The sequence below is a fragment of the Mus pahari genome, chromosome 7 (genome assembly GCF_900095145.1).
Source record: "Mus pahari chromosome 7, PAHARI_EIJ_v1.1, whole genome shotgun sequence".
Classification (NCBI taxonomy): Eukaryota; Metazoa; Chordata; class Mammalia; order Rodentia; family Muridae; genus Mus; species Mus pahari.
In genome coordinates, this window is record NC_034596.1 from 52436793 (window position 1) to 52461714 (window position 24922).

The 24922-nt window shown below is 37.0% G+C and overlaps 1 protein-coding gene across 10 annotated transcripts in view; it reads right to left on the minus strand.

Annotated features, from left to right (window-relative positions):
* Ralgapa1 (Ral GTPase activating protein catalytic alpha subunit 1) overlaps positions 1-24922 on the minus strand; it is a 221187-nt gene that overhangs the window by 11356 nt on the left and 184909 nt on the right. For all 10 annotated transcript variants that reach the window (XM_029540679.1, XM_021201484.1, XM_021201489.1 and 7 more), the window contains 2 exons: positions 21638-21796; positions 19904-20031 (listed from right to left, as the gene is read on the minus strand). In XM_029540679.1, the coding sequence (XP_029396539.1) occupies positions 19904-20031; positions 21638-21796 (287 nt within the window). The remainder of the gene's footprint in view (positions 1-19903; positions 20032-21637; positions 21797-24922) is intronic.

The window sequence follows — 24922 nt, forward strand, 5'->3', positions numbered from 1 at the left end:
CATATATTGAAATAACCCGGGTTCTACTTCTTTATAATTTATTATTTTCAATTCTGCACATTGTGGTTGAACTCCAAAAGAATTTTCTTTCTGAAATACACAGCAACAGGATAAGATGTTGTATTAAAATGACTGGTGATGAAGAAGGATTTTATGGAAGGGTAGCAGATATTTCTAAGGCAAATTTAACATAAAGACCTAACATTGCACATTTAGAGAGAAGATCTATGGTTCCAAGGGGAAGAGGATGAAGCTGACGGCTCAATCTAAATAATACCACATACCTCACAACTTGTTGGAAAGTACTTTTTTCATTGGGGGAGATTCACAGCTGCCGAATTTTCTGCAGTTAATAGAGTCCTTTGATTCACAGCAGTGCCCCTTGTACAAAAAATACTGGCCTTTGTGTATTACCAGAAACTAATTTTCTATTTGGCTGAAAAGGGAAAAATGGGGTTATTGCTTCTCCCTCCTACAGAGCTTTTCATTATGCCTGATGCACTCAACTTCTAAGCTCTTCTGAGAAAAAAAATAACTGAAGAGGCAAGAGGTAGAAAAGTGAGCTTGTTAGCACATTAGAAGTGAAGTATCTTGGTGGGCCCTAGAAATTCCCAGTGGTGTGTTAACTTATCACTCTATGCATGCTGGCACTGATAGTCTCCCAATTGATCACTCTCTTTTCGCACCAAAGGTGCTGCCAGGAAGCAAAGGCTGAAGGCCCACAGGAGAACAGTCTGCTATCAAAACAAGCTGTTTTTAAAAGTCTGCTTGAATGGGGAAAATGCTTCATGAAAAGTAGGGTGGAGACACCTACCTGCTTTGAAAATGCTCTACTTTCAGAGGGCCTATAAATGAAATATTTTACTTTATCTTATTATATTTAGAGTTTACATTAAAAAATAGGCAGAAAAAAAGCAATTGTTAATATGTTTAAAACAAGGAGGATAGTTCCAATGTGCCAAATTCATCAAAGCAAAAAAAAAAAATTAGGTGAATAATGTTGAAGGGTGACCTACTGTGCTATATAAAAGGTTTATAAACTGAAGAAACTCTAATCCATAGCACATAGTCTTATAAAAGGTAGGTTTTTCCAGATATGCAACATTTTAATTTTATATAAAATATACAATGCATCTAATAAAATGACAATAACTCTTCATTAATGAAACCAGTTGTTATAATTTTGAGATGTGTAAGCCTACGTGAAAGAGTGAGTTCTTAAACAGGCAGCTGCAGCTATATTAGCACAGGCTAGCCCCTCAAATTTTCTTTTTTGTGGGTTAGCTTCAGAAAGTACTGTTAGCTTGGTGAATTCTTACAGCCTAAAGTAACCCATCCTCTAAAAGTAAATGTTCTTTAGAGTTTCAGGTTGACTGTAGCCAAATTAAATAATATAAAGATGAACCAACTCAATCCACAGTACATACAACACACTTTCACAATTTTTGGTTCAGAAAACATAATTACGAGACGTGATAAACTTCACCAGTCCTGGATTCATAGCAAAGGCACTTTTACAACTGTAATGATTTTTAGAGCTCTGGAGAGTAGCCTCAGCATCTGCAGTTGGAGCTGGAATCTGAAGCAGTTAAAGCCTGTACCTCTTCCTAGAGGGTCAGACCCTGAGAGAGGCAGCTCTCTAGGGAAGCTATTGGTACCTTAAAATTGAGCAGCACACATGAACTAAACGGGTAGCAAAAAGAGAACAACTCAAGCTATATTCCTACTATGAGTGAGTGCTGTCAATAGCATTAAAATTAAAATGCTGAAATGGGTAAGATGATAAAAGAGGAACTAACACAAATATTCAGAACTAAAATTTAAAGTGCAGATCTCAGTTGAATTCATAGAGGTGTTTGTTGCAAATTTTAAAACATTTCAAGGTAAAATTAGCTTAAAATTTTTAGCTGGTAGGAATTACAGAAATGGCCTGTCAAACACACACTTACTCCCACCCCCCTTCACACATCCCCACCCACTCACACAGACACACACACACAGACACACACACACACACACAGACACACACACACACAGACACACACAGAGACACACACAGAGACACACACACACAGACACACACACACACACCTACCCTCCCCACCCACACAGGTGCTGTAATCATAGCAATATAATTATCCACTAATCCTCTGTCCTTGTATTTTCTGCAAAGCAGGAAAGGGGAAGGGATATTACAATTCTGAAAACAATGAAGAGCACTACACATGCTCTGTCACAAAGAAATAGTTTAAAGCTAAGCTGAACTTCATTAGGCTTACATTAGCAGACCTTTTGAGTAATTGCTTTTAATTTTACATTTCAAGACAGGCTGTCAAGAAAATGAGCCCAGTTTTACCCTGGCCCTAGAAAGATAAGTATGAATTCTCCTTTCTACCGTTTAGAGAGATATCGCCATCTGCTTCTATTCACTTTATTAGGGCTTTAAAGAATATAAACGCACTGTAACCCAAAGGCCTCCCTATATATGTGCTGAGAATTATCTATTTTCATTGCTACAGAGGTACAAATGCTGTTACACATTTCTTGAACTAAAACTTTATTTAAAAGTATGCCCAATACTTTTATGAAGAACAATGACCTTTGTAATATCCAAATGTAAGGACTATAACTGTACAAATTGCTTTAGTGAGTTTTTAGAAATTGTAATCTCAAAGTAACTCTTCATCTACTCTTCTGGACAAATCTGCTCCCCTGTCAGCAATGTAACTAATATAGCCAATATATTATTTTTGTCTAGTTTAAGGTTTGGTGCAAATCTTTGTAAATAGTAGGTACTATTTTTATATCCCCCCCTCCTTTCTTTCCCTCTCTGTTTTTATCCTGCCCAAGCTAACACTGAGCACAGGAATTGATCTGGAACTACAGATATACTCCACCATGCCCTGGTCTAAGGAAAGTTTTCAGTGCTGAGGTAGGAAATATACCTTTGTTGCCAGAGATGCTTGTACATACCTGCAATCTCGCACTTACAAAGTTGAGGCAAGAGGTCTTAAAGTCTAGGCTAGTTTAAGCTACAAAGTGAGCATCCACCCACCAAAAATATGCCTATACTCATGTGTCAGGACTCTGGAATAATGCTTCTTAGTGTGGTCTATACAGAGAGCTTTTTGATTTATTCTGACATAAGAAAATTCAACATGAAGAAAAAGGTTAAGCAGTAAATATTTTCATTTTATTAAACTGAAAGGAGACTAGACTAAAAGGGAGATTGGTCTTAAAGAAGATACAACCTTAAGTCTCTACAAATTTTCTTTTCTTTTTTTTTTTTTTTTTTAAGATTTATTTATTTATTATATGTAAGTACACTGTAGCTGTCTTCAGACACTCCAGAAGAGGGAATCAGATCTTGTTACGGATGGTTATGAGCCACCATGTGGTTGCTGGGATTTGAACTCTGGACCTTTGGAAGAGCAGTCCGGTGCTCTTACCCACTGAGCCATCTCACCAGCCCTCTACAAATTTTCTTAATCCTATAATTTTAAACTGCCTGTACCATGAGAAACAAACATAATTTCACTTTTTTTTTTTTTTCTGAGACAGGGTTCTCTATTACATATCTCTGGCTGTCCGAGGACTTGTTGTGTAGGTCAGGCTGGCCTCCAACCCCCAGAGATCCACCTGTTTCGACCTCTCAAGTGTCTGGATTAAAGCTGTGCACCACCCTGCCCAGCCTCATTTTTAGTTTTGTGATCACTGATCCCAAGGCATGACTCAGTAGGTTGTACATTTAGCTAGCATGTAATTTATGATTAGACTAAAAGAAATGGAAAGTTTCCATGCATATACACTTTAAGTATATAACACATAAGAATAAAGTGTAATTAATAAGTATTGTGAAAATTATAATTGTAAACTATTAAAGATTTTTACTATTACTTATTTTTCTCGTAAGTTTAATGTATTTAGGAGATAAGCTTACTAGCCCTCACCCTATCCTAAAGATAGTTTCTTTTAAAGTATGCCTGAAGCTTTGGAATTTGTTGTTAATGGCAGTTTTAGGGAGGGTGGAAAGCCTCCTCAGGAAATGCTGGCTCCCTTAGGAAGTACATGTCCTCCACTCAGCCTGTGACTTCTCTATAGCTTTGGGGATTAGAAGTTTCTTGTCTCTGTTTTGTATTCAAGATTCCAAGAATACTATCGCAGGGAGAATTCTGATAGAAACCATTAGTTTGAAATTTTGACTATTGAATGAACATTTGTATTGGAGAGTGTTAAATTGTACTCTGAGTTGTAATTTAAGTGGCTATAAATTGAGTACTACTTAAATTATTAGAACTAACTGGTCAATAGTATTTGTAGTTAGCTTTGCAAGTTGTGCTAGGTACTGAAACTACAATGATAAAAATGCATGGCCTCTGCCTCTGCCTCTGCCCCTATGACATCAGTCTCTCCGCCTGTCTTATCACCAAATGAACAACTAAAACATAGCATAGACATCCACAGAGCCTCTAGTCTACAAAGTGCTGCAGCAACACTGATGTGCCATCGGAGTCGGGGACAGACAGGACTCCTTCTCTCCTTTCCTTTGTTTCTTGAGACAGGGCTTTAAGTAGTCCAGAGGGGCCTAAAACTCACTGTGCAGCCAAAGATGATCTTGAACTCCCCATTTTCCTGACTCAATCTTCCAAGTGCTGGGATAGTCAGCGAGTGTTACCAACCCTGCTAGAGACTATTAATAGAATTAGTACCAGCAAAGAGATTCTATAGACACAGGAATGGGGAAAGTACCAACACCAATTTTAATACTCTCTCCTTCCCTCTCCCATTCTCCTCTGTCTCTTTGAGGGGGAAAAAAACCAAACCGTTTACATAAAGATGATCTTCAACCTTCCAATAACATGACTGCATGTAAAAATAAGTTTAAAATATTTAGTACAGCAAACGTCTTGACTATCCCAGTTAGATATGGTTGTCTGCCTCCGTCCTCACGTGGGTGGGAGGGAGGAGCAAACTGGAGCACTAATAGAGCAAGAAGGCCTACGGTTCAGATGATCAGAAACGTAAATGCAGCTTTCATCAGATCTGCTGGTTCCCATACAAGGAAACCATAGGAAGTTGAACCAAAATGAACTCAGGAGCTGTTTTTGTTGTTGCTTTTGGTTTTTTTGTTTTGTTTAATGTTTTTGGAGACAGACTCTTGGTTTGGAGCCCAGACTAACCTGAACCTTACCATCATCCTGCCTCAGCCTGCAGGTGCTTGGGATTCAGGCAAGTCTCACGCACATGCCTGCCTATGTCCCTCTCCAACCCTCAACCTGCAAGTGCCTGGGATTCAGGCAAGTCTCACGCACATGCCTGACTATGTCCCTTTTCAACCCCAGCCAGAAAACCATTTATTCAGCAATAAGGCTTGCCTGGAGGAGTACGGCAATTTGTACAAAAACAAAGTTGCTGCTGAGTCAATCTGGGACTAAAAACTAGGTCTTTTAGTTAATACCCTGGTATCTTTTATATCTAACTTTATTGATCTGCGTGCTTTGTGGAGGATTAAAAAAAGAAAAAAAAGAAAGGCTATGAGGAGGCATGTTATTCCAGAGCTGGTCAAGACAACCAACATTAGCCCAAATTCTAAGGCTGGAAAGTTTTGAAAAATAGGTTTATATCAGTAAACCATAATTAATGTATTTTTAATATATATGCCATAGTAAAAAAGTCCTTATTTATCATAAAAATGAGAAAAGAATTCAAATGATATTTAACATTTTAGTTTTAGAAAGCCATGAAATACCTTTATATATTGCGAGGCAAAAATCATTGAGTAGCATTGATGAATTTTATTGAGATATGTATAGATATACTTTACAAATACATTTTAAGGATCTCATGCTACTATTAGTAGTAAAGTACCATGTGAGACTGAAATATATAGGGAAACAAAAGTATCCTATGAACTTTATGAAGTGAATGTAAACTATTGTTTACATTACAAAGCAGTGTCTGGTAAACTAATGCTTTTGCAGGGGAAGGTCTATTCTATTTCTTTTCTACTGTAGCTAAATCTTTCAAGAAACTTGTAGGCTAATTCATTTGCAGCGAAGACAAATTCTCCTAAAGATCATTTTGTTTAATTGTATCTGACTAGCAGAAGGCCTTCTCAAAAAGTCTGCAACAGGTTATGATCAACTGCCTGTCTTTATGATGTCTTAAATTAGTGAGATTCTTTAGTAGCTGACACTATCTACACCATTTAGGAAAAGCTGCGATTTGTCAGAGCAGACAAAGCTGGGCTTTAATCCATCCTTTTAACCATATTGCCAAGTCTGTATTGTTTTCACTGCATCTCAATTAGAGATAGGCAGGACACCTGGTACTTCTTTATCGGCGTCCCATGGCTGCCAGATGACTCAAAATCCATAGCAGGTGCTAAGGCAATGTGAGGATGGCTCTATCACTGAAAGCTGAAGTGGAACAAATTTTTACCATATATAATTGCTCATAAATCAGTCAACTATTAAATGAAAACATCAGAAGAGTTGATAAGCCCCCCCTTTTTAACCAATGTTCATGTAAATACATTAAGAAAGATTAGCTTCAAGTAAACAGGCTTAAAAATTCAAACTCATCCAAAGTCTCTGAAAATACCCTCTGATTTAATAATCCAAGAATCATTGGTGATTTCCAAATTCACTAGCATGACTATCAAATACATACATATATATATATCTCCTACCTTCACAAAAGATGAAACAAAATATTTAAAAGAAAAACTAAGCTATCTGAGTTTCAATTTTAATGAAATAAAAATTTGTACCTATTCTTATTAACATCTACTTAAGAGTATTATCATTAATCTTTAACGATGAAATTTTCTTATTGAGTAGAGAACTGCTCCAAAATTACTAGTACTGGAGTGAGCCTAAAGCTACTGGGAGGTACTAGAAACATGGTCTCTTTGTGTTGTTTCTTTTGGGAACAAAATTTCCAGTACATCAAAATAGAGGAAATTGATGTAGGAGTTTCAGTTAAATACTAAGCTCAAATCTTGTCAGATCATTGCAAAAAGTAAAAAAATAACTTACACAAAAACACAGACACATATACACAGACACACAAAGAAAACAAAAGTGAAAAACACCCCAAACCAAAAATCTCCCCAAACTCTAAAACGAGATTTTACAGTATACAATTACTTAAGCTTTATCTCTACTTAAATGTGTACTAATATAATTAAGATTTTAAATGCTGTAATTATTGGGCATACACTAAAGTGATTTTATTATCATAGCAAGTATTAACAAAGCACAGCAAATTGCCATTTCAAATATGGTCATAGAATCTATGATAAGCAGTATATTGGCTTAAACTAATGCACTATGTGCCCCCAGGGAATGACAGCCTGGGACACTGGGCTTTAACATCCAAATCTTCCCATTAATCTTGACTTTAAATATAATCTATTCTGCAGTAGAAGGAAGAATGGGTATTCAATGACTTACTGTTTTTGAAATACTGCACTAATGCCATTTACTAAATCACTTAAGGGGATACAAGGAGAGGGAATTCTAGTAAATTTTACAGATTTACTAATTTTATAAAACATGCACTCGACTTTCTCCAACTTTAGCAGGAACATGTCAATTACATAAGAAATTACAGTAAAAAGTTGTCCTAAAATATCTCTTCCTGCCCTTATACAAGGACAGCTACATAAATTGTAACATCAAATATAACTTGGTCAATTTAATTTCAGTTGGAAAAATAATCATCGTGGAAATATACCATGGGGTCAGAATCCCTGGAGCTTAAAATAAGCTTTAACTTAAAAAAAAGAAAAAAAAGTAGATTATTATTTGTTTGTTTGTTTCATAATGATTAATGGCTTGTGGAAAGAATTGCAGAAGAAAACAGAAAAGCTCAAGGAGTGCTTATACAAACAATAGGGTATATACTTCATAAAAAATAAACAACTTTCCCATTGTTAAAGACACACTGGACAGAACTCATGGAGGCAAGGGCACATGATTAAAACACTCATTAGCTATTTATTAAATTGTAAATTAGGAATTAACCTTAAGGTGTGCTGTATCACTTATTTTAGCACCTGTAACTGTAACACAGCTGATTCACATTTCTATAATATATCATATACATGCTACGTTATACACTCAGATATCTGGAAATTCCAAAAAGGCAAAGTGAAAAGTAAACAAAGCCAGATTCATTATTTTATCTGATAGCTGAATCGTGGTGGTTTAAAGCCATTTCTCATTGAAATTGTATGGATCCAAGACTACATTATTTTCATCTAAACAGAAATAATCATGAAATAAAACTGCCATTGCTGTAGTGTAAGCTGGTGGGCTGAAAACAGACATGGCATGTTAACAAGGGAGTACTACAGGTGGCGGCTTAAATATATTCATTTGCTTTCTCTTTGCTAGAAGCTATGTGCTAAAGGAAAGTCAACACTCCTATCAAGAGAGTAAGTAAATGTGGAAACATCAGTTCTACAACAGCTATTTTTGTTCCTTCTCTTTTCTGAGCAGCAATTAGTAAAGCAACCCCTTCCCCTCCTCCCTGGCTGTCAAGCTGTTCTGAGCAGTTTGCGACTTGACAATAGTACCATTGTGAATGCTCTCTGGGCTTCCTTCCCACAGAGAGTTAAATGGGCAGTTCCTGCTGCCCGTGATTGGTGTCCAGTGAAATAATACTCAAGAGCCAGGTTTTATCAGCTTCACGCCAAAGAAGTGAAGCCAGGGAACCCAAGCCTTCATATCATACTGGACCATATGCCAACCCTGATGGCCCCAAAGGTTTATCACTAAGAATCAGGATCCATCATGTCCCTTGTGAAATTTCACTTCACATACCTTATGTGAAATGCAAAGCTTCACTAAAAGCTGGACCTTCTTTACACTGGCATGGACAGATGGATGGCAACAGTGGTTTGGCAAGCAAAAGTTACGATCTAAATAGGCTAGAGTGTAGTGTTTGAGAGCACGGATTTAGCAGAAAATGGGGAGTGTTCTGACCCATACTTTCAATCTTCATTTCATTGTAGAATTATTAAAAATTCAGTATTAAAAGCTCTTTCGTAAAGGATTAAAAGCACTTTAGTTTCTATGTCAAAGAGGCTAACGAGTTAGGCTGATTTCTGCTTTATAGCCTATTTGCTCTCTGAATCCCCCAAATGCCATCTGAATCTAAGGTTGTTTTTATATTTAGATGAAGACCAGAATGCAATTTGAACATAAGAGTGATAAATAATAATATGAATATATCAGTTTATCCTTATCACCCACAGACACAGGTTTTTAACACAGGGAAGAAAACCGGCCAGCACTGGTGAGAAGGGAAGGGTAAAAGCAGAACCACGAGACCAACATCATGCTAGTGAGTTCTAGGGACAGGATGTCCAGATCCTATGGGAGCTTTCTGTCTCCCCTGTGGCACATTGGGATATGACCCAACTGTCTAGATTGGCATTTGTGGACCATACTGTCACACTAGATTTGACAAAAACATGTATTTTTTTGTCATGAAGCCAACATATAATAATAGGAACCCCCCAACAAAAAATAGGCTATAAATTCTTAACTTGCCAGTAATGTATAAAAGCGTAATATAAAAAAACAGCAAGATTGTTATGTAAGAATGTAGTCTAAACCAGGTGTTGGGGCACAAACTATAATCTCAATAACCTGGGAGACAGAAGTAGACTTTGAGTTCAAGACCAGCCTACTGTACACAGTAAACCTGTGATAAAAACCTTGTTTCACACACAAAAGTGCTGAGGGACAGCTTGCTGAGAAGTGGAGTGTGTGTATAGCGCACACACACTGAGTCTGACTCTCAGCCCTACAAAGTCTACCATAGGAAGTATAAAATCTCAGATGCTCTTTAAAAATGACCAACATATATAAATGTTGCCAAACATTTACAGATACCTTTTCAGTCTCACTAAGAAAACATACAAGCTATGACTGTTACTAGTCTGACAATAATTGCTTGATAAATTATACAAAAATTGAAATTTATGGAAGTGATAGTTAATAAAACATACATTGGAAAGGCTTTTCCAAGAAATGAAAAATGACTAAAGTGTAATTCCTCAATTAATCATTGGACAAAAGGCATACAACAATGGAAGGGATTGCCACTGGCTGCCACAATGGCAGGAACACTAAAAAAACCAAACCAAACCAACCCCAAAAACCCAAAACTCAAGTTCACTTTGCTTTTCTTCCTTTTCAGCTGCACTGTCTTGTTTAGATACATTCCTCCATCCTCACCTGCTCCCCCTCCCCCCTTTGCACTGTATCACCCAACAGTGTGAACTGCTTGCATTAAGAACTGGACTTCTGTCTTTAGATGGCAGAGGGAGAATGGACACCTTGTACGTCAGCACTCCAGGAAGTCAGAGAACAACTTCTAGGGGGGAGTTGATTCTTCCACTTTGTTCTGAGGTAGGGTCTTTCATTTCAGGAACTGAACTGCTGAAGCAAGCTTCTGGCCAATGTTCCTGCCTCCACCTTTTATCAAGAGAAGGGCTGGGAATACAGAGGCATGCACTGCATCTGGCTTTTTCTGTGGGTTCAGAGGGATGAATTCAGGTTGTTTTTACCCACTGATCCCTGGTCCTAACTTGCACTGTTTGATAACATTACACTTCATATGTTAACCATGTCCCTTTCCTAACCTGAATCACTTTAGTCTTCTCTGTCTCAAAAAGTCTTGGGTATCTGATGTAATCTGAACAGAGTTCTTTGGGAAAGCCAATCCTAATGCCCTCTATCCCAACATTATATCTTTTCTCATTCACAATCACCATCACTATCTTACTTTGTGCATATCCTCTCTGCTGGGTTCTCAATGCGCTGTTCACTAATCTAGTTCATAGGTCTCTCCTCTTCCACATCACCGTATGCCCCTCAAATATGGTAACTTTGTGTGTGTGTGTGTGACAAAGTCTTACTATATAGCTCTGACTGTACTAGAATTCCATATGTAGATCAGACTGGTCTTGAACTCAGAGATTCCCCACTTGCCTCTCCTTCCTTAGTGCTAGAATTAAAGATGTACACCACCATAGCCACACCTGGAGAAAGGAGTGACTTTTAAAATTCTAGCTTTGCTTGGACAGCATCTCCTAGATTGAATGGAATCAACAAATATGTAAGTGAATGACCTGAAATTCCTTACTAATATGGTTAATGGCAGATCTTGGTAGAGGAGAAAACCTACATTCCAGATTATAACAAAGTTGATCATGTAACTAAAGCCGTTTTTGTGAGTTCCTACAGTGTAAATATAGTAAAATTGTTAACATCAAGTAAAACCCTAATAAAAGAGTACCTCAAGAGAACATTAAGAGACAGTGTTATTACCAGGTATAGTGATCCACACCTTTAACTCCAGCACATGGGTGGCTGAGGCAGCGAGGGGAGGCAGGTGGATCTCTGAGAGTTCATGCTCTGTGTGGTCTATATAGTGAGTCTCAGACTAGCCAGAGCTAAATCTTTGCCCCCCCCCCACAGAGAGAGAGAGAGAGAGAGACAGAGAGAGAGAGAGACAGAGAGAGAGAGAGAGAGAGACAGAGAGACAGAGACAGAGACAGAGACAGAGAGAGAAGCCGGGGCACGGAGGAGGAGAGAGAGAGAGTATTTGAGAGTGGGAATTTGGCACTTTAGATCACTGGTTCAATCCCACAGAACTTCCTCCGTTCTCTCACATATTTATTATGCACCACAGAGTTTCACATTTATTCCCTCACTTTTTATTTTTGGGCTCCCCTTTCCTCTTCTTCCTCCCTCAACCTCTTTTCATTATCAGAGAATTATATATGCTAGGCAAGTGTTCTTCCATCAAGTTACAGACCCCTTAAAGAAAAGTTCTGGTTTTTAAACTTGGAGACACAGTGAACTTATTATGTATTCTAGTCTGGTCTAAACTGTGATCGTCCTGCCTCAGCTCCTCAAGTAGTTGCTTCTATAGGTGTTTGCCACCATATTTGGTTGCTTTATTTTTTTTTTCTTGTTGAAAGCATAAGTCGGATATATTATTTCCAAACCAACAATAATAAAAAAAAGTGTGATAAAAGATTACTACAATGACTGAAAGGAATCTACTAGATAATTAGCAGTATCATTGACAAGGTTTCCACCCAATGAAAGAGATAAAAAAACAAAAAACAAAAAACAAAAAACAAAAACCAACCAACCAACCAACCACCCACCCACACAGTAGGGTAGGGAATATATTAGTATCACTATAGAAGTGCACCACATAGCCAGTGGCCCTGTTTAAATAACGCTTTTGTTTGCAGAGACACTATTAGGGTATTAGGGTTGTCAACAAAATCCAGGTCAATGGGATACGTAAGAATACAGAAAAATTCTTGAAAGTAATACCCATGTCTTTAACACAGAAGAAGATGTAAATACTCCAATTAGCTACAGGCAGGCCAATAAGAATAGTTTAACTCTTGGAGAAGTCCTAACACAACAATTATTATCAAACAGTGGCTGCAAGAACACAAAAGACTTTCTTTTCATGCTTGTGAATATTTACCACTAACCAATTCTCCATTAGGTTCCAGAAGGTGATTTAGAAAGTGGGAAGTGCATTCCTCCTTAGAGTAAGGAACAAAATACTCATGAAAGGATACAGGTACAGAGACAAAATTTAAAGCTAAGATGAAAGGATGGACTATCCAGAGACTACCCCATCCGGGAATCCATCCCATCATCAGCCACCAAACCTAGATACTAATGCACATGCCAGCAAGATTCTGCTGAAGGGACCCTGATATAGCGGCCTCTTGTGAGGCTATGCCAGAGCCTGGCAAACACCGAAGTGGATGCTCACAGCCAGCTATTGGATGGAACACAGGGTCCCCAATGGAGGAGCTAGAGAAAGTACCCAAGGAGCTGAAGGGGGCTGCTACCCTGTAGGTGGAACAACAATATGAACTAACCAGTACCCCCTGAGCTTGTGTCTCTAGCTGCATATNTAGCAGAAGATGGCCTAATCGGCCATCACTGGGAAGAGAGGCCCCTTGGTCTTGCAAACTTTATATGACCTAGCACAAGGCAAGGCCTGGGCCAAGTAGTGGGAGTGGGTGGGTAGGGGAGCAGGGGTGGGGGGTATAGAGAACTTTCGGGATAGCATTTGAAATGTAAATAAAGAAAATAATAATAATAATTTAAAAAAAAAAAAGAAAGAAAGTGGGAAGTGTGCCATCAGATAGGCGGCTCCTCTTGGAACTGTTAGTGGCACTGAGCTGGAGGGCTAGCTCCCAGCACCCAGCGTACTGTAGCTCCCTCTGCTGCTCACCTGTGGCTCTGACCTTTCCTGCCTTTAGTAAGGATGTGTGAGCACTTGGAACTAACTGCACAAAATCATCTTGGAGAGGACACCAACATCTGCCACTGCCACCAAGTCACACATGTCTTGGCTAACTTTTCTCTATAAAAGATACTCTTTGCTCCTTATCTTTTATCACTCATCTGTGAAAATATATGATCCTCACTAACTATAATGTTCATTAATAAAAAATACACTAACAATCAAAATACAAACTCCTGGGACATAGTGGTGCGTGACTTTAATCCTAGTACTCAGGAGGCAGGGGCAAGCAGATCTCTGTAAATGCAAGGCCTGCCTGGTCTACACAGTAAATACTAGGCCAGTCTACATAGCAGGTTTCGTTCTCAAAAAACAAAAACCAAACAAACAAAATTGACCTTCTCCAAGTGTACGCTGTTGTTTTATCAGTGTGCCAAAGCAATTTCTTTTGGGTTCTAGATTGCCTCATTTTACCCATCCAGTATACTCTACAAAGTGGCAGCCAAGTTATAACGTTTTTAAAGATTTATTTTATTTTGTATGTGTGAGTATTTTTCTTGCATGCATGTATCTAGACCATGCATGTGCCTTGTGTCAGTGGAGTTCAAAGGAAGGTACTGGATCCTGTGAAACTGGTGTGACAAGATAGTTATGATCTCCTCATGGGTACTGGAAACTGAACTCAGCTGCTTTTCATGTGCTTGACCTCTGAGCCATGTTTCCTAGCCCCATGCGACCTAGTTTAATATAAATTTAAAACTGTAAGTTACAAATAAAAAGTTTTTTAAACTTTTCAAAAAATAAGCTGATAATAAACTCTAGAATATAGATAATAGGCTGGAGAGATGGTTTAGTAGTTAGTAACAGTGATCCTCTTGTAGTGGATCTTCCCAGCACCTATGGTGGAAGCGCACAACCACCTGCACTTCAGTTCTAGGGAGACCTGATGCCTCCACATTCATATATGCACACACACACACACACACACACACACTACACAGATGCACACATACATGCCTGCAAGCATGTTCTCTTAGAAATAAACCTTTAAAAACATAGGCAAAAGAACATACGTGAACTTTTAAAGTATAATGATTAAAATTTTTCTACTGAAAAAAAAATAACTAGGAATCCACCCACTATTGATAGCCTTGTTCTAGTATGGTGTGTTACTGCCCATTTACCATAGGCTAGACATTGTGCCAAGTCAGCTGAACTCAGGAGGAAAGTAAGACTCACACATATATGTGTACAAATACATAAGTACTATAGCAAAATGTCTTCAGGCAGTGTGAGAAATAAGTTTGTTTAATGGAGAAATTATTTTAATTTTATTTTTTGCCCCCCCCAGATGTATCATTTAAGTCATAATGAAAGAGTATATTAGGTAGAAAATAGCAGAGGTTCATACTCTAGGAGCTTTAAAAAAAATGAGCATTTATAGAAGATGAATTTGGCTTAGCTGAAGAAATATGGGGTTGAAGTATGAGGCATGTTTGACAAAGCTACAGTAAGACCTATGCGGCTGAGAGGGCAAGATAAAAAGAACAGTTTACAGGTAATCAACCAAATGTCCATCTGCTGCAGTGGGCAGAGACGCTCTGGGAGCCCTCCGCACGCCCAGGTCTGCGCTTCAGACAGTAACAACGTCATTAGTTCCCACACAGCTACAGCCCCCTGAGCTGCTGCTAGAGGTGACAGGCGGGGTGCCCAGTGGGCCACTGGGGAGTTTTATTTAATCCTTACACTAATCTTGGGTTTGGTACTATAATTATCTCCTTCTTAGAGATTAAATTAAGGATAGTCCATATTTATTGATGTTATCTTCTAAGAAAATGCTTTACAAAGGACAGTAAATACATAAAATTAGGTAGTTTTTCAAGAAACTCATTTTCTTTTTAACAGGAAATGGCAGCAATATTGATGGGACCCCCCTAAGGAGCTTTACAATGTCCTATCATAATGAAGAGACCTGCATTAGTGGAGCCAATCAATTACCATTCATTTAGCTTTGGCTCTCACACTTGTGCAACAGGTCCTTTACATCTGAACAGTAGAACTGCAGGGCTAACAAACTGCGACTAATTGAAGAATTATCATTGAATTTAGTAATCTGTCTGATAAAGATAAACAAAGCCAATTTTGGCATTTAAGAAAAAGTCAATCTAAACAGATTGAGCAAAACCAAATAATATTGGTTGTGATAGGAAAGTGTATTAAGACTAGGTGAAAAGTGTTCTTTAAATATGTCATTTAACTATATAGTATTCTTTATACTGTGTATCTCAGAATATCACATATATTATATACAGATACATACAAAGCCATGGCTATAAATCACAAGAATTGTAGAACTGGCTGGGCCTGGTGGCACATGCCTTTAATCTTAGCACTTGAGAGACAGAGGCAGATGAATTTCTGTGAGTTCAAGACTAGGCCTTGTCTACCCAGTGAGTTCTAGGGAAGTCAGGGCTACACAGAGAGACCCTGTCTCAAAAACCAAAACCAACAATAACAAAAAAGAATTACAGCATACATGTCATATTCCATCTACTTAAATCCTATCCATTGAGACCCAGATTTTCTACATATTCTTTCCTGATTTTATTCCACACTAATTTCTTCCTCCACGGAACTCTCATATCAATTTGTTTGTAACCCCACTTGCATTATAATCATTACTATCTGTGTATTCTTCCTTATTAAATATTATCTTTATAAGGATAAGTAATAATGTTTGCATCAATTAAAAATCTTTGCTAATATTTTATAAATGACACGTGTATATACATATATATGGGTACAGCTTGATGTGTGTATATACATATATACACAAACATACACACATTCACATATATCATTTTTCTTTTGCAATAGAGTCTTGCTATTATTGCCCAGGTGGCTTCCCACTCACACTCCTCTTGTCTCAGTTACCCTCAGGTTGGAACTTATAGGTATGTGCCACTAGCCCTGGCTTTCAATAAACATACTTGAGTCTGGTACCATAGATTTGGCCATCTTGACATCCTAGTAAATGTATCTTAAAGAAGAAAAAAAAACTACAGATATATTTTTGACATCTTAATAAGTATAGTGCTTCATCATATATCAACATTTATGGATTATGTACTTTTATCAAAATTCTATAAGAGAAATAATTAAGATGTAAATCAAATTAGAATAAGTCTATGAATACTATGTGTCAACTTAGCTGGGTCAAGGACATACTGTTTGGTTGAACACCAGTCTAGATGCTCTTATTTTTGTCTAGATGTGATTACTATTTAAATTAGTATACCTGAGTAAAGTCCATTATCCACATTATACAGGGAGGACTCATCCAGTCAAAACCTGAAGGTCACTTGAGAAAGAAAGAATTCTACTGTAGTTGCCTAAAGACTGACAGCAACATCAGCTCTTCCTAGGTCCACAGATTTGGTACTTACCAATCCCCACAGCGGGGGAAGCCAATTCCTTAAAGTACATCTTTCTTGTTATTTACTTAAATTTACATTGTATTAGTTATAAGCAATCTAAGGATGATTAACATATGAAGGAACTTTGTGTGAGTTAGTAGAAAGGACTGAACCATTTGTAGATTTTGTATCCTCAGGAACTAATCCCTCATGGATACAGAGGATGACTTACATCATCTTACAAATTTTGTTTCTCTGGATTTATTAATGTGATTATATACTACAAATTCTGAAAATCCCTATATGTAAATCTCACACTAAAACAGAAAGATCACAAGCAATGACAGATTACACTTAAACATATGTGCCTTTCAAGGCATAGTGAAACTTTCTTAAGGATCAAACAAATTTTTACTTAAAGAATAGAGTTAAAACTGGCAAGACCAAGAAATAAAAGCTTTTATTACCATTGTAAAACCCCAAACTAAGCAACTCAACCAACTGGAACTCTTTCTAGGTAGCTAATAAAATGATGGCCTAAGATCAAACCCGAACACTGCTCTGGCTCAGTGGCTACCCAGAGTCTGCCTGGTCTGCCTCCCGAGTGTGGCAATTCAATTCTAATTGCATGATCAAACCAACAAATTGAGCTTAAGAGACAAAAGTACCTAGCTGACAAAATCAGAGGTTGCATGAAAATGCTTTTCAAGTACAAGTAATGTAAGAAACAACAAGTGAAGTGAGGGAGAGGTTTCAAAGCTTGAAAGGCAGTCATCAATACTGACAGATTACTGTAATTCTGGTTGCTAGCATGATCGATTTGGGCAGCATATGACAATCAATACTGTCCTCATTTTCTGAACAACATTAGATTCATAGTTACAGAAGATGCTCCTAGGATAAAATTTAAACTCCATTTAATGATCATAAATAGCACAATTTATGCTGTGGAATCTTAGTAGGCACTATTATGGTGCATAAGATAACTGACCCAGCAGTATAATTATATAAATACAATTGAGTTTATCATATTTCTCCTTTTCATTTCTTTGATGAGGATTAAAGTATTAACTCAGGAGGTTTTCAAAACCAACTTCTATTTCAATTCCTACTATAATTGATGTTAAGCATATTGATTTATTTTAGAATACACAACTTTTCTCCTCACTGAAAATCTGATGTCAAAAACATACATTTTAAATTTTGACACATTTCTGAAATCAGTATGTTATTTAAAATTAAAACATATATTTGTATACTTTGATACCTCTAAATACAAGTATCCAGTTATAATTTATTATATAAACCTTCATGATAAAATCAAGTAAAGAAGTCATTCCCCATAACATTCCTTCCTACCTCTACTCATTCATTAGTACTTTTGAGATAGGGTCATGCTATGTATGCTGCGGCTTGTCTTGAATTCTTGATGTGAAGTGACCCACTCTTTTTGCCTTTACAGCTTTGAATGTAGGAGCACCTATTACATGTGTCTCCTCTTCAACAATTAGAATATAGTATAGTCTATAGGATATAGATTATCTTGTGCATTTTGCAAAAGAATATATTCTTCAGGTTAATGAGGGATAGGAATATCTACTATTGCTTCTCTTGACATACACGGCGATTGCTCGGGAACCCCATGGATCTGTGCACCCTTTGTATAATGGTGAAGTATTTTCAAACAGTCAACCTCAACATTGCTTGAGTTTTTCAAACGTGGAACCCTGGATATGGAGGGCTGAGTGAGTACTCTTAAATGGTATGAAACACAATTTCCTACACTGTAGAGAGGTTTGTTTGGTCTATGTAATAGTTTCACTCTATTTTTTATTTTAAAATGTTAATGTGTCTGTGTGCACATGGGCTCAGCCCAGGTACATGAGTACAGGTTCCTGAGGAGGCTAGCAGCATCATGGAGCTCAAATTACAGATGACTATGAGCTATGTCATGTGGAACCAAGCTCAGGTCCTCTGCAAGAGCAGGACACGATTGTAACTGCTGAGCCATCTCTCCAGCCCCTTATTTTAAGTGTTCTATAAGAAATTTTGTTGGTAAGAACTGTTCAGATTTGCTATTTTAAAAGCAGTGTTCATTTCTACTATTTTCATTGAAATTATTTCTTTTCATCCTACAATATTCTCTAATGTGGCAACTATTATCTCAATATGATTAAATATTAAAAATATCATAAAGTAGGCCTGAGAATTCACCTCAAGCAGCTAATCAGCCCAGTATAAAAACTCAATTAAGCAATTCCTTAGTCTTGGGTGGAGATGTTTTATATCAATTGTAACATTTCTAAGTAATTATATAAAATCTCATTTAGCACTCACCTTAATGCCTAGGCAATATTAGAATCTTTTTACAGATTAAAAAAATGAGATTCAAAGATTCTGTGACTTGGGCTAAGATTATGACTTGGTGGTAGAGTAATTGTCTAGCATGAGCAAGGTCTGGATTTAATTCTAGAAACTGAAGGGAAGGAAAGAGATAGTTATGACTAAGTTCACTTCTTAGAGAAGCACACTAAGTTCAGGAAGTTCAGGGCGTTGTGGAGGGCAACTCCAGAGGAACAGCTCCAACCAGATAGGCTCACTCCAGAAGCCATGTTCCTTAGCATTCCACACCAGCCAGATAGGCTCGCTCCAGAACATGTTTCTAAGCATCTCACACCTTCACATACCTTCATGACTCAGGTTACACTGCTCCACGTTTACAAGGTTTTTAATCTCATCCATCTCATTATTTACCAATTAAGAGTGGTTCAATTTTCATTCTTCTCGTGAATGCTTCTGGACACCAACTTCCACCTGACTGGTTGACCCCTTATTAGTATATACCCTGCACACCCCTCTTTTAAAACAATATAGTAAAAACAGTATGTTTTTCCATGGAGATTGAATTATTTCAGTGATTGTTTGGATTAGTTTTACACTGCCAGAGTAGCACAGAGCTTGGCATATAATGGCATTCTAATTAACTAAGCCAAAGATTAATATTTATTAAAAGTATCTAAGGAAACATACCACTTAAGTATCACAAGTACTCAATCACTAGGGAGGAGCTCTGCCATCTACTTATCAACAGAAACTCTAGCCTTAATACATAAGAAACATTTACCCTTTTGTGAAGTAGATGTACACTAGTATACTAACCACACTGTTAAAAAGGATACAAATTTTGATACAATGGAATCAGTGATTTCAGAGCACGGCTAGCATTTATTGCTGTGGATCGAACCATAATGGGCAGAACTTTTCCATTCACAATAGCACCATCAAAAAGTGGACCAAAGAAGGGAACCTGATAGAGAGATCAGAACATAATTTTAAAGTCAAACTGTAGAAAGACTATAATAAAAACAATCAAGATCCTCTATACACAAATGCTTCCTCTTTGGTTTATTTCAAATAAAAATATTCAAATTCAATTTTTTATACGATGAAGCACTCATACTAGGACAACAAACAGAAATGCCCAAGGTCAACAGGTGTCCATTCAAAAGGATTATGTGCTTTGTATAACTAAGTAATTTATATCCTCTGCCAATTCCCAAAGTTTTGTAGTTTCAACTGTACACACACAAAAATCAATTCCTCTATTAAGTAAACAGGAAAAGATAAGCATTTTTACAGGTAGGCAGTCAGATGGTCATTTTTGTGAATTACCAGTTTTAATCTTATAGTTTGGACATGAAATGTCTTCTCAAAACTCGTGTTGAATGCTCAACTCCCAGCACCATATTTGGAAGGGTGGCTCTAGAGACAGTACTGGGTAACAAGATCTTTGACCCACAGGCCCTGAATCATTAAGGTCAATGATCATGGACTGAAATCATGAGACAAAAATATCTTTCCTCTTTTAAGACGTTTTTCCTAGGATTTTGTCACAGTGACAAAAAGCAAACAACACAAGCACAGAACCTAAATTGTATTTGGCTAGGTGAATTATAAAGCAAAATCTATGCTTTGATAACTGTCACCCTATCAGTTGACATTAGAGCTGTGAATATATACGTCAGTGGTAGAGTGCTAACCCAGCTATGTGCAAGAACCAATATTGGAAAAACAAAACTAAGCCAAAAAAAAAAAAAAAACCCAAACAAAACCCAAAACCAAAACAAACAGAGAAAAAAATCACCAACAAAACAACAACAAAACAAACCTGTTTAAAAATTGTAGACACAAATGGTGGTTCAAAGGCAAGAAAACTACTCAAGGATGATAATATTTTAGGCTTTGTGGTCAGATTATACTTCAATTTTGTTTTTTAATAAAAAGCTTTAAAAATATAAAAATGTAAGAACACTCAGTTTGTAGGATGCACACAAAATTATGCTACACCCTGTTAGAAGTTGACTTCTGGTTTACTAAACAAACAAAAAAACCCAACACAGTTTTTGAAATAGTTGTTGAAATCCTGTGGTACGTCTAAGCTATCCAACCATAGGAGAGGTAACATCTTAACAGTTAAAAATTATTTGAAGGCATTTCATTTAAAAAATAAAAAATTTTAAATGATTTTAAAAATATTTTTAGTATTCTAAGACAGGATCTCATTAAGTAGCACTGGCTGGCCTGGGATTTGCTAAATAGAGCAGGTTGGTCTTGTACCTGTGGCAATCATCTTTCTTCAGCCCTGCTAAGATTACAACTGTGCCTTGCTAATACCTGCCTGCTTCTTACTGGGTCTTTTAGAAAACTGTAATTGTTTTCTACATTAATAAAAGCAGAGCTAAGTACAAGAAACTTTCACTCAGGCACTGCCTAGCTGTCTCCCTAGGTGGTGGGTTAGTCCCTTCTACACGATGTTTAAGACAATCTACACAGCTACAGTTGGTTGTATTTACCCCGTTGCATTTCCCACAACTGCAAATCTATTACTAAGATAGAAGCTAAAACGTTCTCACCTCTGGTTTTTTCATGATCTGGATACTGAACATGTGGTTTTTCATTGGATATATTACAATGAGGACATCACCAAACTCGGTAGGAATAATTCCTCTCCTGTAGTCTCTAGTATGTTCTGACCAAACAATATGCACTTCATCATTTCCTAGATGTCTCAACTGGAAAAATCAAAGAAATAGATTATAGCATTTTATAAAAGCCATGTGAGCATAATTATACAACTAGTGACATCAACCCAGGGGGGAAGTGGCTGATCATTTTAGTGACACATAAAATAACAACACTCAAAGTCATCAAGGGACAACAGAAGACCAGGCATTTTTTAACTCCCACAGTCAGAGACAGGAAGAACTTACAAGAGTCACAGCACAACTCTTAAACTGGCCCCTGTACCAAGGCAATTCCACTCTCAAAGGTTAGTTTACAAAGGGACTGACTTGAGATTCTTCTCTTATTCTGTCTACTTTCTGCAGTGTTAATGAGTAGTAAGGTGGCCTGGAGAAGGCAGCCAGAAGACAGACAGACAGACAAGCACAAACAAACAAACAGGACACTCATACATTTTTATATCCACTTATTGAGCAAGAAAGAGTTGGTTATTTTTGGTCTAACAAGTTAATTTTTAGGTACCCCCCCACAATGAAACCTAAAATCCTCCAAATAGATGTTTTGGTATTTATTGGGCTCTAAAAAATGTTACTTAGATATTTGTGCTGTTTACAAAGGTGCTTCTGGCAATCCTGAGAGAGTTCTGTTATGATAATTAAAACTGTAAGAAAGGATTTAAAAGTTGTTTCTAATTACGTGATTAAAAATGAACTTACTGTATGTTACTGAGTTTTCTTCATGTAAAGTATGGTATAAACCTCAATTTTATTATATAATTTCCTCATCTTGTTTATCTATAGACTCTGCTACTTGGAACATGTGAGTGTATGCCTGGCAGACACTTTACACTGGCTCAGGTAAGTGGACATTCACCCTGGCTGTGAAAGCTTAGAACATGAGAGAAGGATAAGGTAGTTCCGAGCGAGGGTATGGGCAATTTCTATTTACTAGATATGTAGTTTCTGGGTTAAATCTATAAGGAAGATAAAAAAAAATGTAATCTCTGACTAAAACAAAAGAGGAGCTAAGTTCCATTTTCTCAAAGGATCTTCGTACTTACTCCTCAGCCCTGGAATTGACTCCTTACACCTGTGTATAACACAGGAATGACATAAATGCAGACTTGAACTTCATGCCATTTTTAAAAAGCAAAAAAGGATTACACAACCTAGAAAAGCCATGGCCCTATAATTTCATTTTTTAATCAAAATACTTTAAAAATATCCTTCCTATACAGCCATCCCCATGTGTCAGCTTCCCTAATAGGTTTATGTTAACTGAATACAAAAGAAATGTGAAATAAATTTAACCAGGAGGGATGATCCAATCTAATTTTGATACATTAATGTCATATGCTGTACATGTTACAATAGCAGCCAGATCTAATACTAAGCTCCAGGCTATACTGAGATTTCCAAATGGCAGATTGTTCTAAGTGATATCAAGTATAATTGAAGTAATAAATGATAGTAAAAGCTGAGCACACTGTCAGGAAGAATTTAAGTATTTACTTTTTAAAATTAAATGAGTTAGGTTAGGAAAGACAAGACAACTGAAATAATGCAGGTCTCAATTTACAGAAAATTCCTTTTATTTATCTGCTACATTAACCCTTGAACTCTTGCCAAAATTATCTATAATTTCTAGTGCCACTTATCTAAAGAAACGAGAATAAGACAACTATATTATTATCTTTTATCCAAAGTTGTCTTCAAATAGCTTCCATATAGTATTTAGGGCCTGTTAGAAGTTTAAAAGAACACATATTTTTGGTCAAGATATTATAATTTTTTTTGTATAGAAACATGTGCATCAGCAAATCATTCTATATGTTTGACATTTAAAGGAAAAACTTTCATGAAAATCCTTTATTATTTAGATTCAATGCTAAAAATATAGTTGTTTAGGCTATCATTTGACATTTTTATAATTTTAAAACCTGAAGTATAATGATTAAACAGAAATTGAGACATAGCTGTGTGTTTTGAAAAATTTGAAAGACCAGTGAAAGATGATTTTCTAGTGATCAAAAGGTAACAAAGGTCATAATGCCAGTAATAAAAGTCAGTAAACAAAGTTGCTGTCTCTAAATTTGGTACAGATACTTTACGTACTATTTTATATTTATTTCTTACCTCTTAAGGGCTTAAAAGATCAGTCTTATGCATATTCAGTAAGTTTTTCTGTACTCTAAATTTCTCAAAGGAGTGCCTTTCTTTTCTTTTCTTTTCTCTTCTTGTGTGTCTTCCTCCCTCCTTCGTTTGTTTGCTTGTTTGCTTGTTTTGAGACAGGGTTTCTCTGTATAGCTTTGACTGTTCTGAAACTTAATGTAGACTAGGGTGGCCTCAAGCGCAGAGATTCTGCCTTTGCTGCCTAAGTGCTGTACTACAGCATGCATGGCTTTGAACCTGAGACTGCTGTGACTGGTAACCAAAGTACTCTTCTAAAGTAACTTCTCACCTGCCACTGCTGTCATCTGGAATCTAAACTGTATAACATAGGATACAGGTGACCAGTAGTAGTTTGTGAAGAAAATAAAATGAAATTCAGCATGCGTAAACTCTAGTTCTTCATCCATTATAGAATGTTAATATTGAAAGGTATTCTAAAGGAGGAATTTCACACCCAATATAGTAGCCCCACTGTGATATCCTGAGGGGTAGATACCTGGTCTCTGCTCCATTTTTTTTAAAAGTTATGGAGTGTAAATGCTCACAATTAGACCATTCTATCTTTAATGAACCCAAATCATCATAACATTCTTTACATGAAGCAAACCCTGCCTTCCTGACACTAGTTCTTGCAAATTAGCCTTACCAAAAGACTCAAACCCGCATCTACAAGTTGTCCTTGGAGGGATTTGAAGATAGATATCTAGGAGATTGGATTTACACTGCCGGGCTTGGCAGCAAGTTCCTCTAGCCACTCAGCCTCTTGCAAAGTTCCTCTAATCAGGTAAAATCAATTGCTCAATTTAAAGAGAGGATTTCATACTTATTAAGTTTTATATTGCCAAGTCTAGGATATCTTAGGTTTATTGTTAGCTGAATTCTGCGATTCAGTTTGCTGCCTCATTCTTTTCAAGATTAGGGTTATCAGGTAACCCTGAGATTAGCCACCCTGACACCAGTCAGAATGGCTAAGATAAAAATTCAGGTGACAGCAGATGCTGGCGA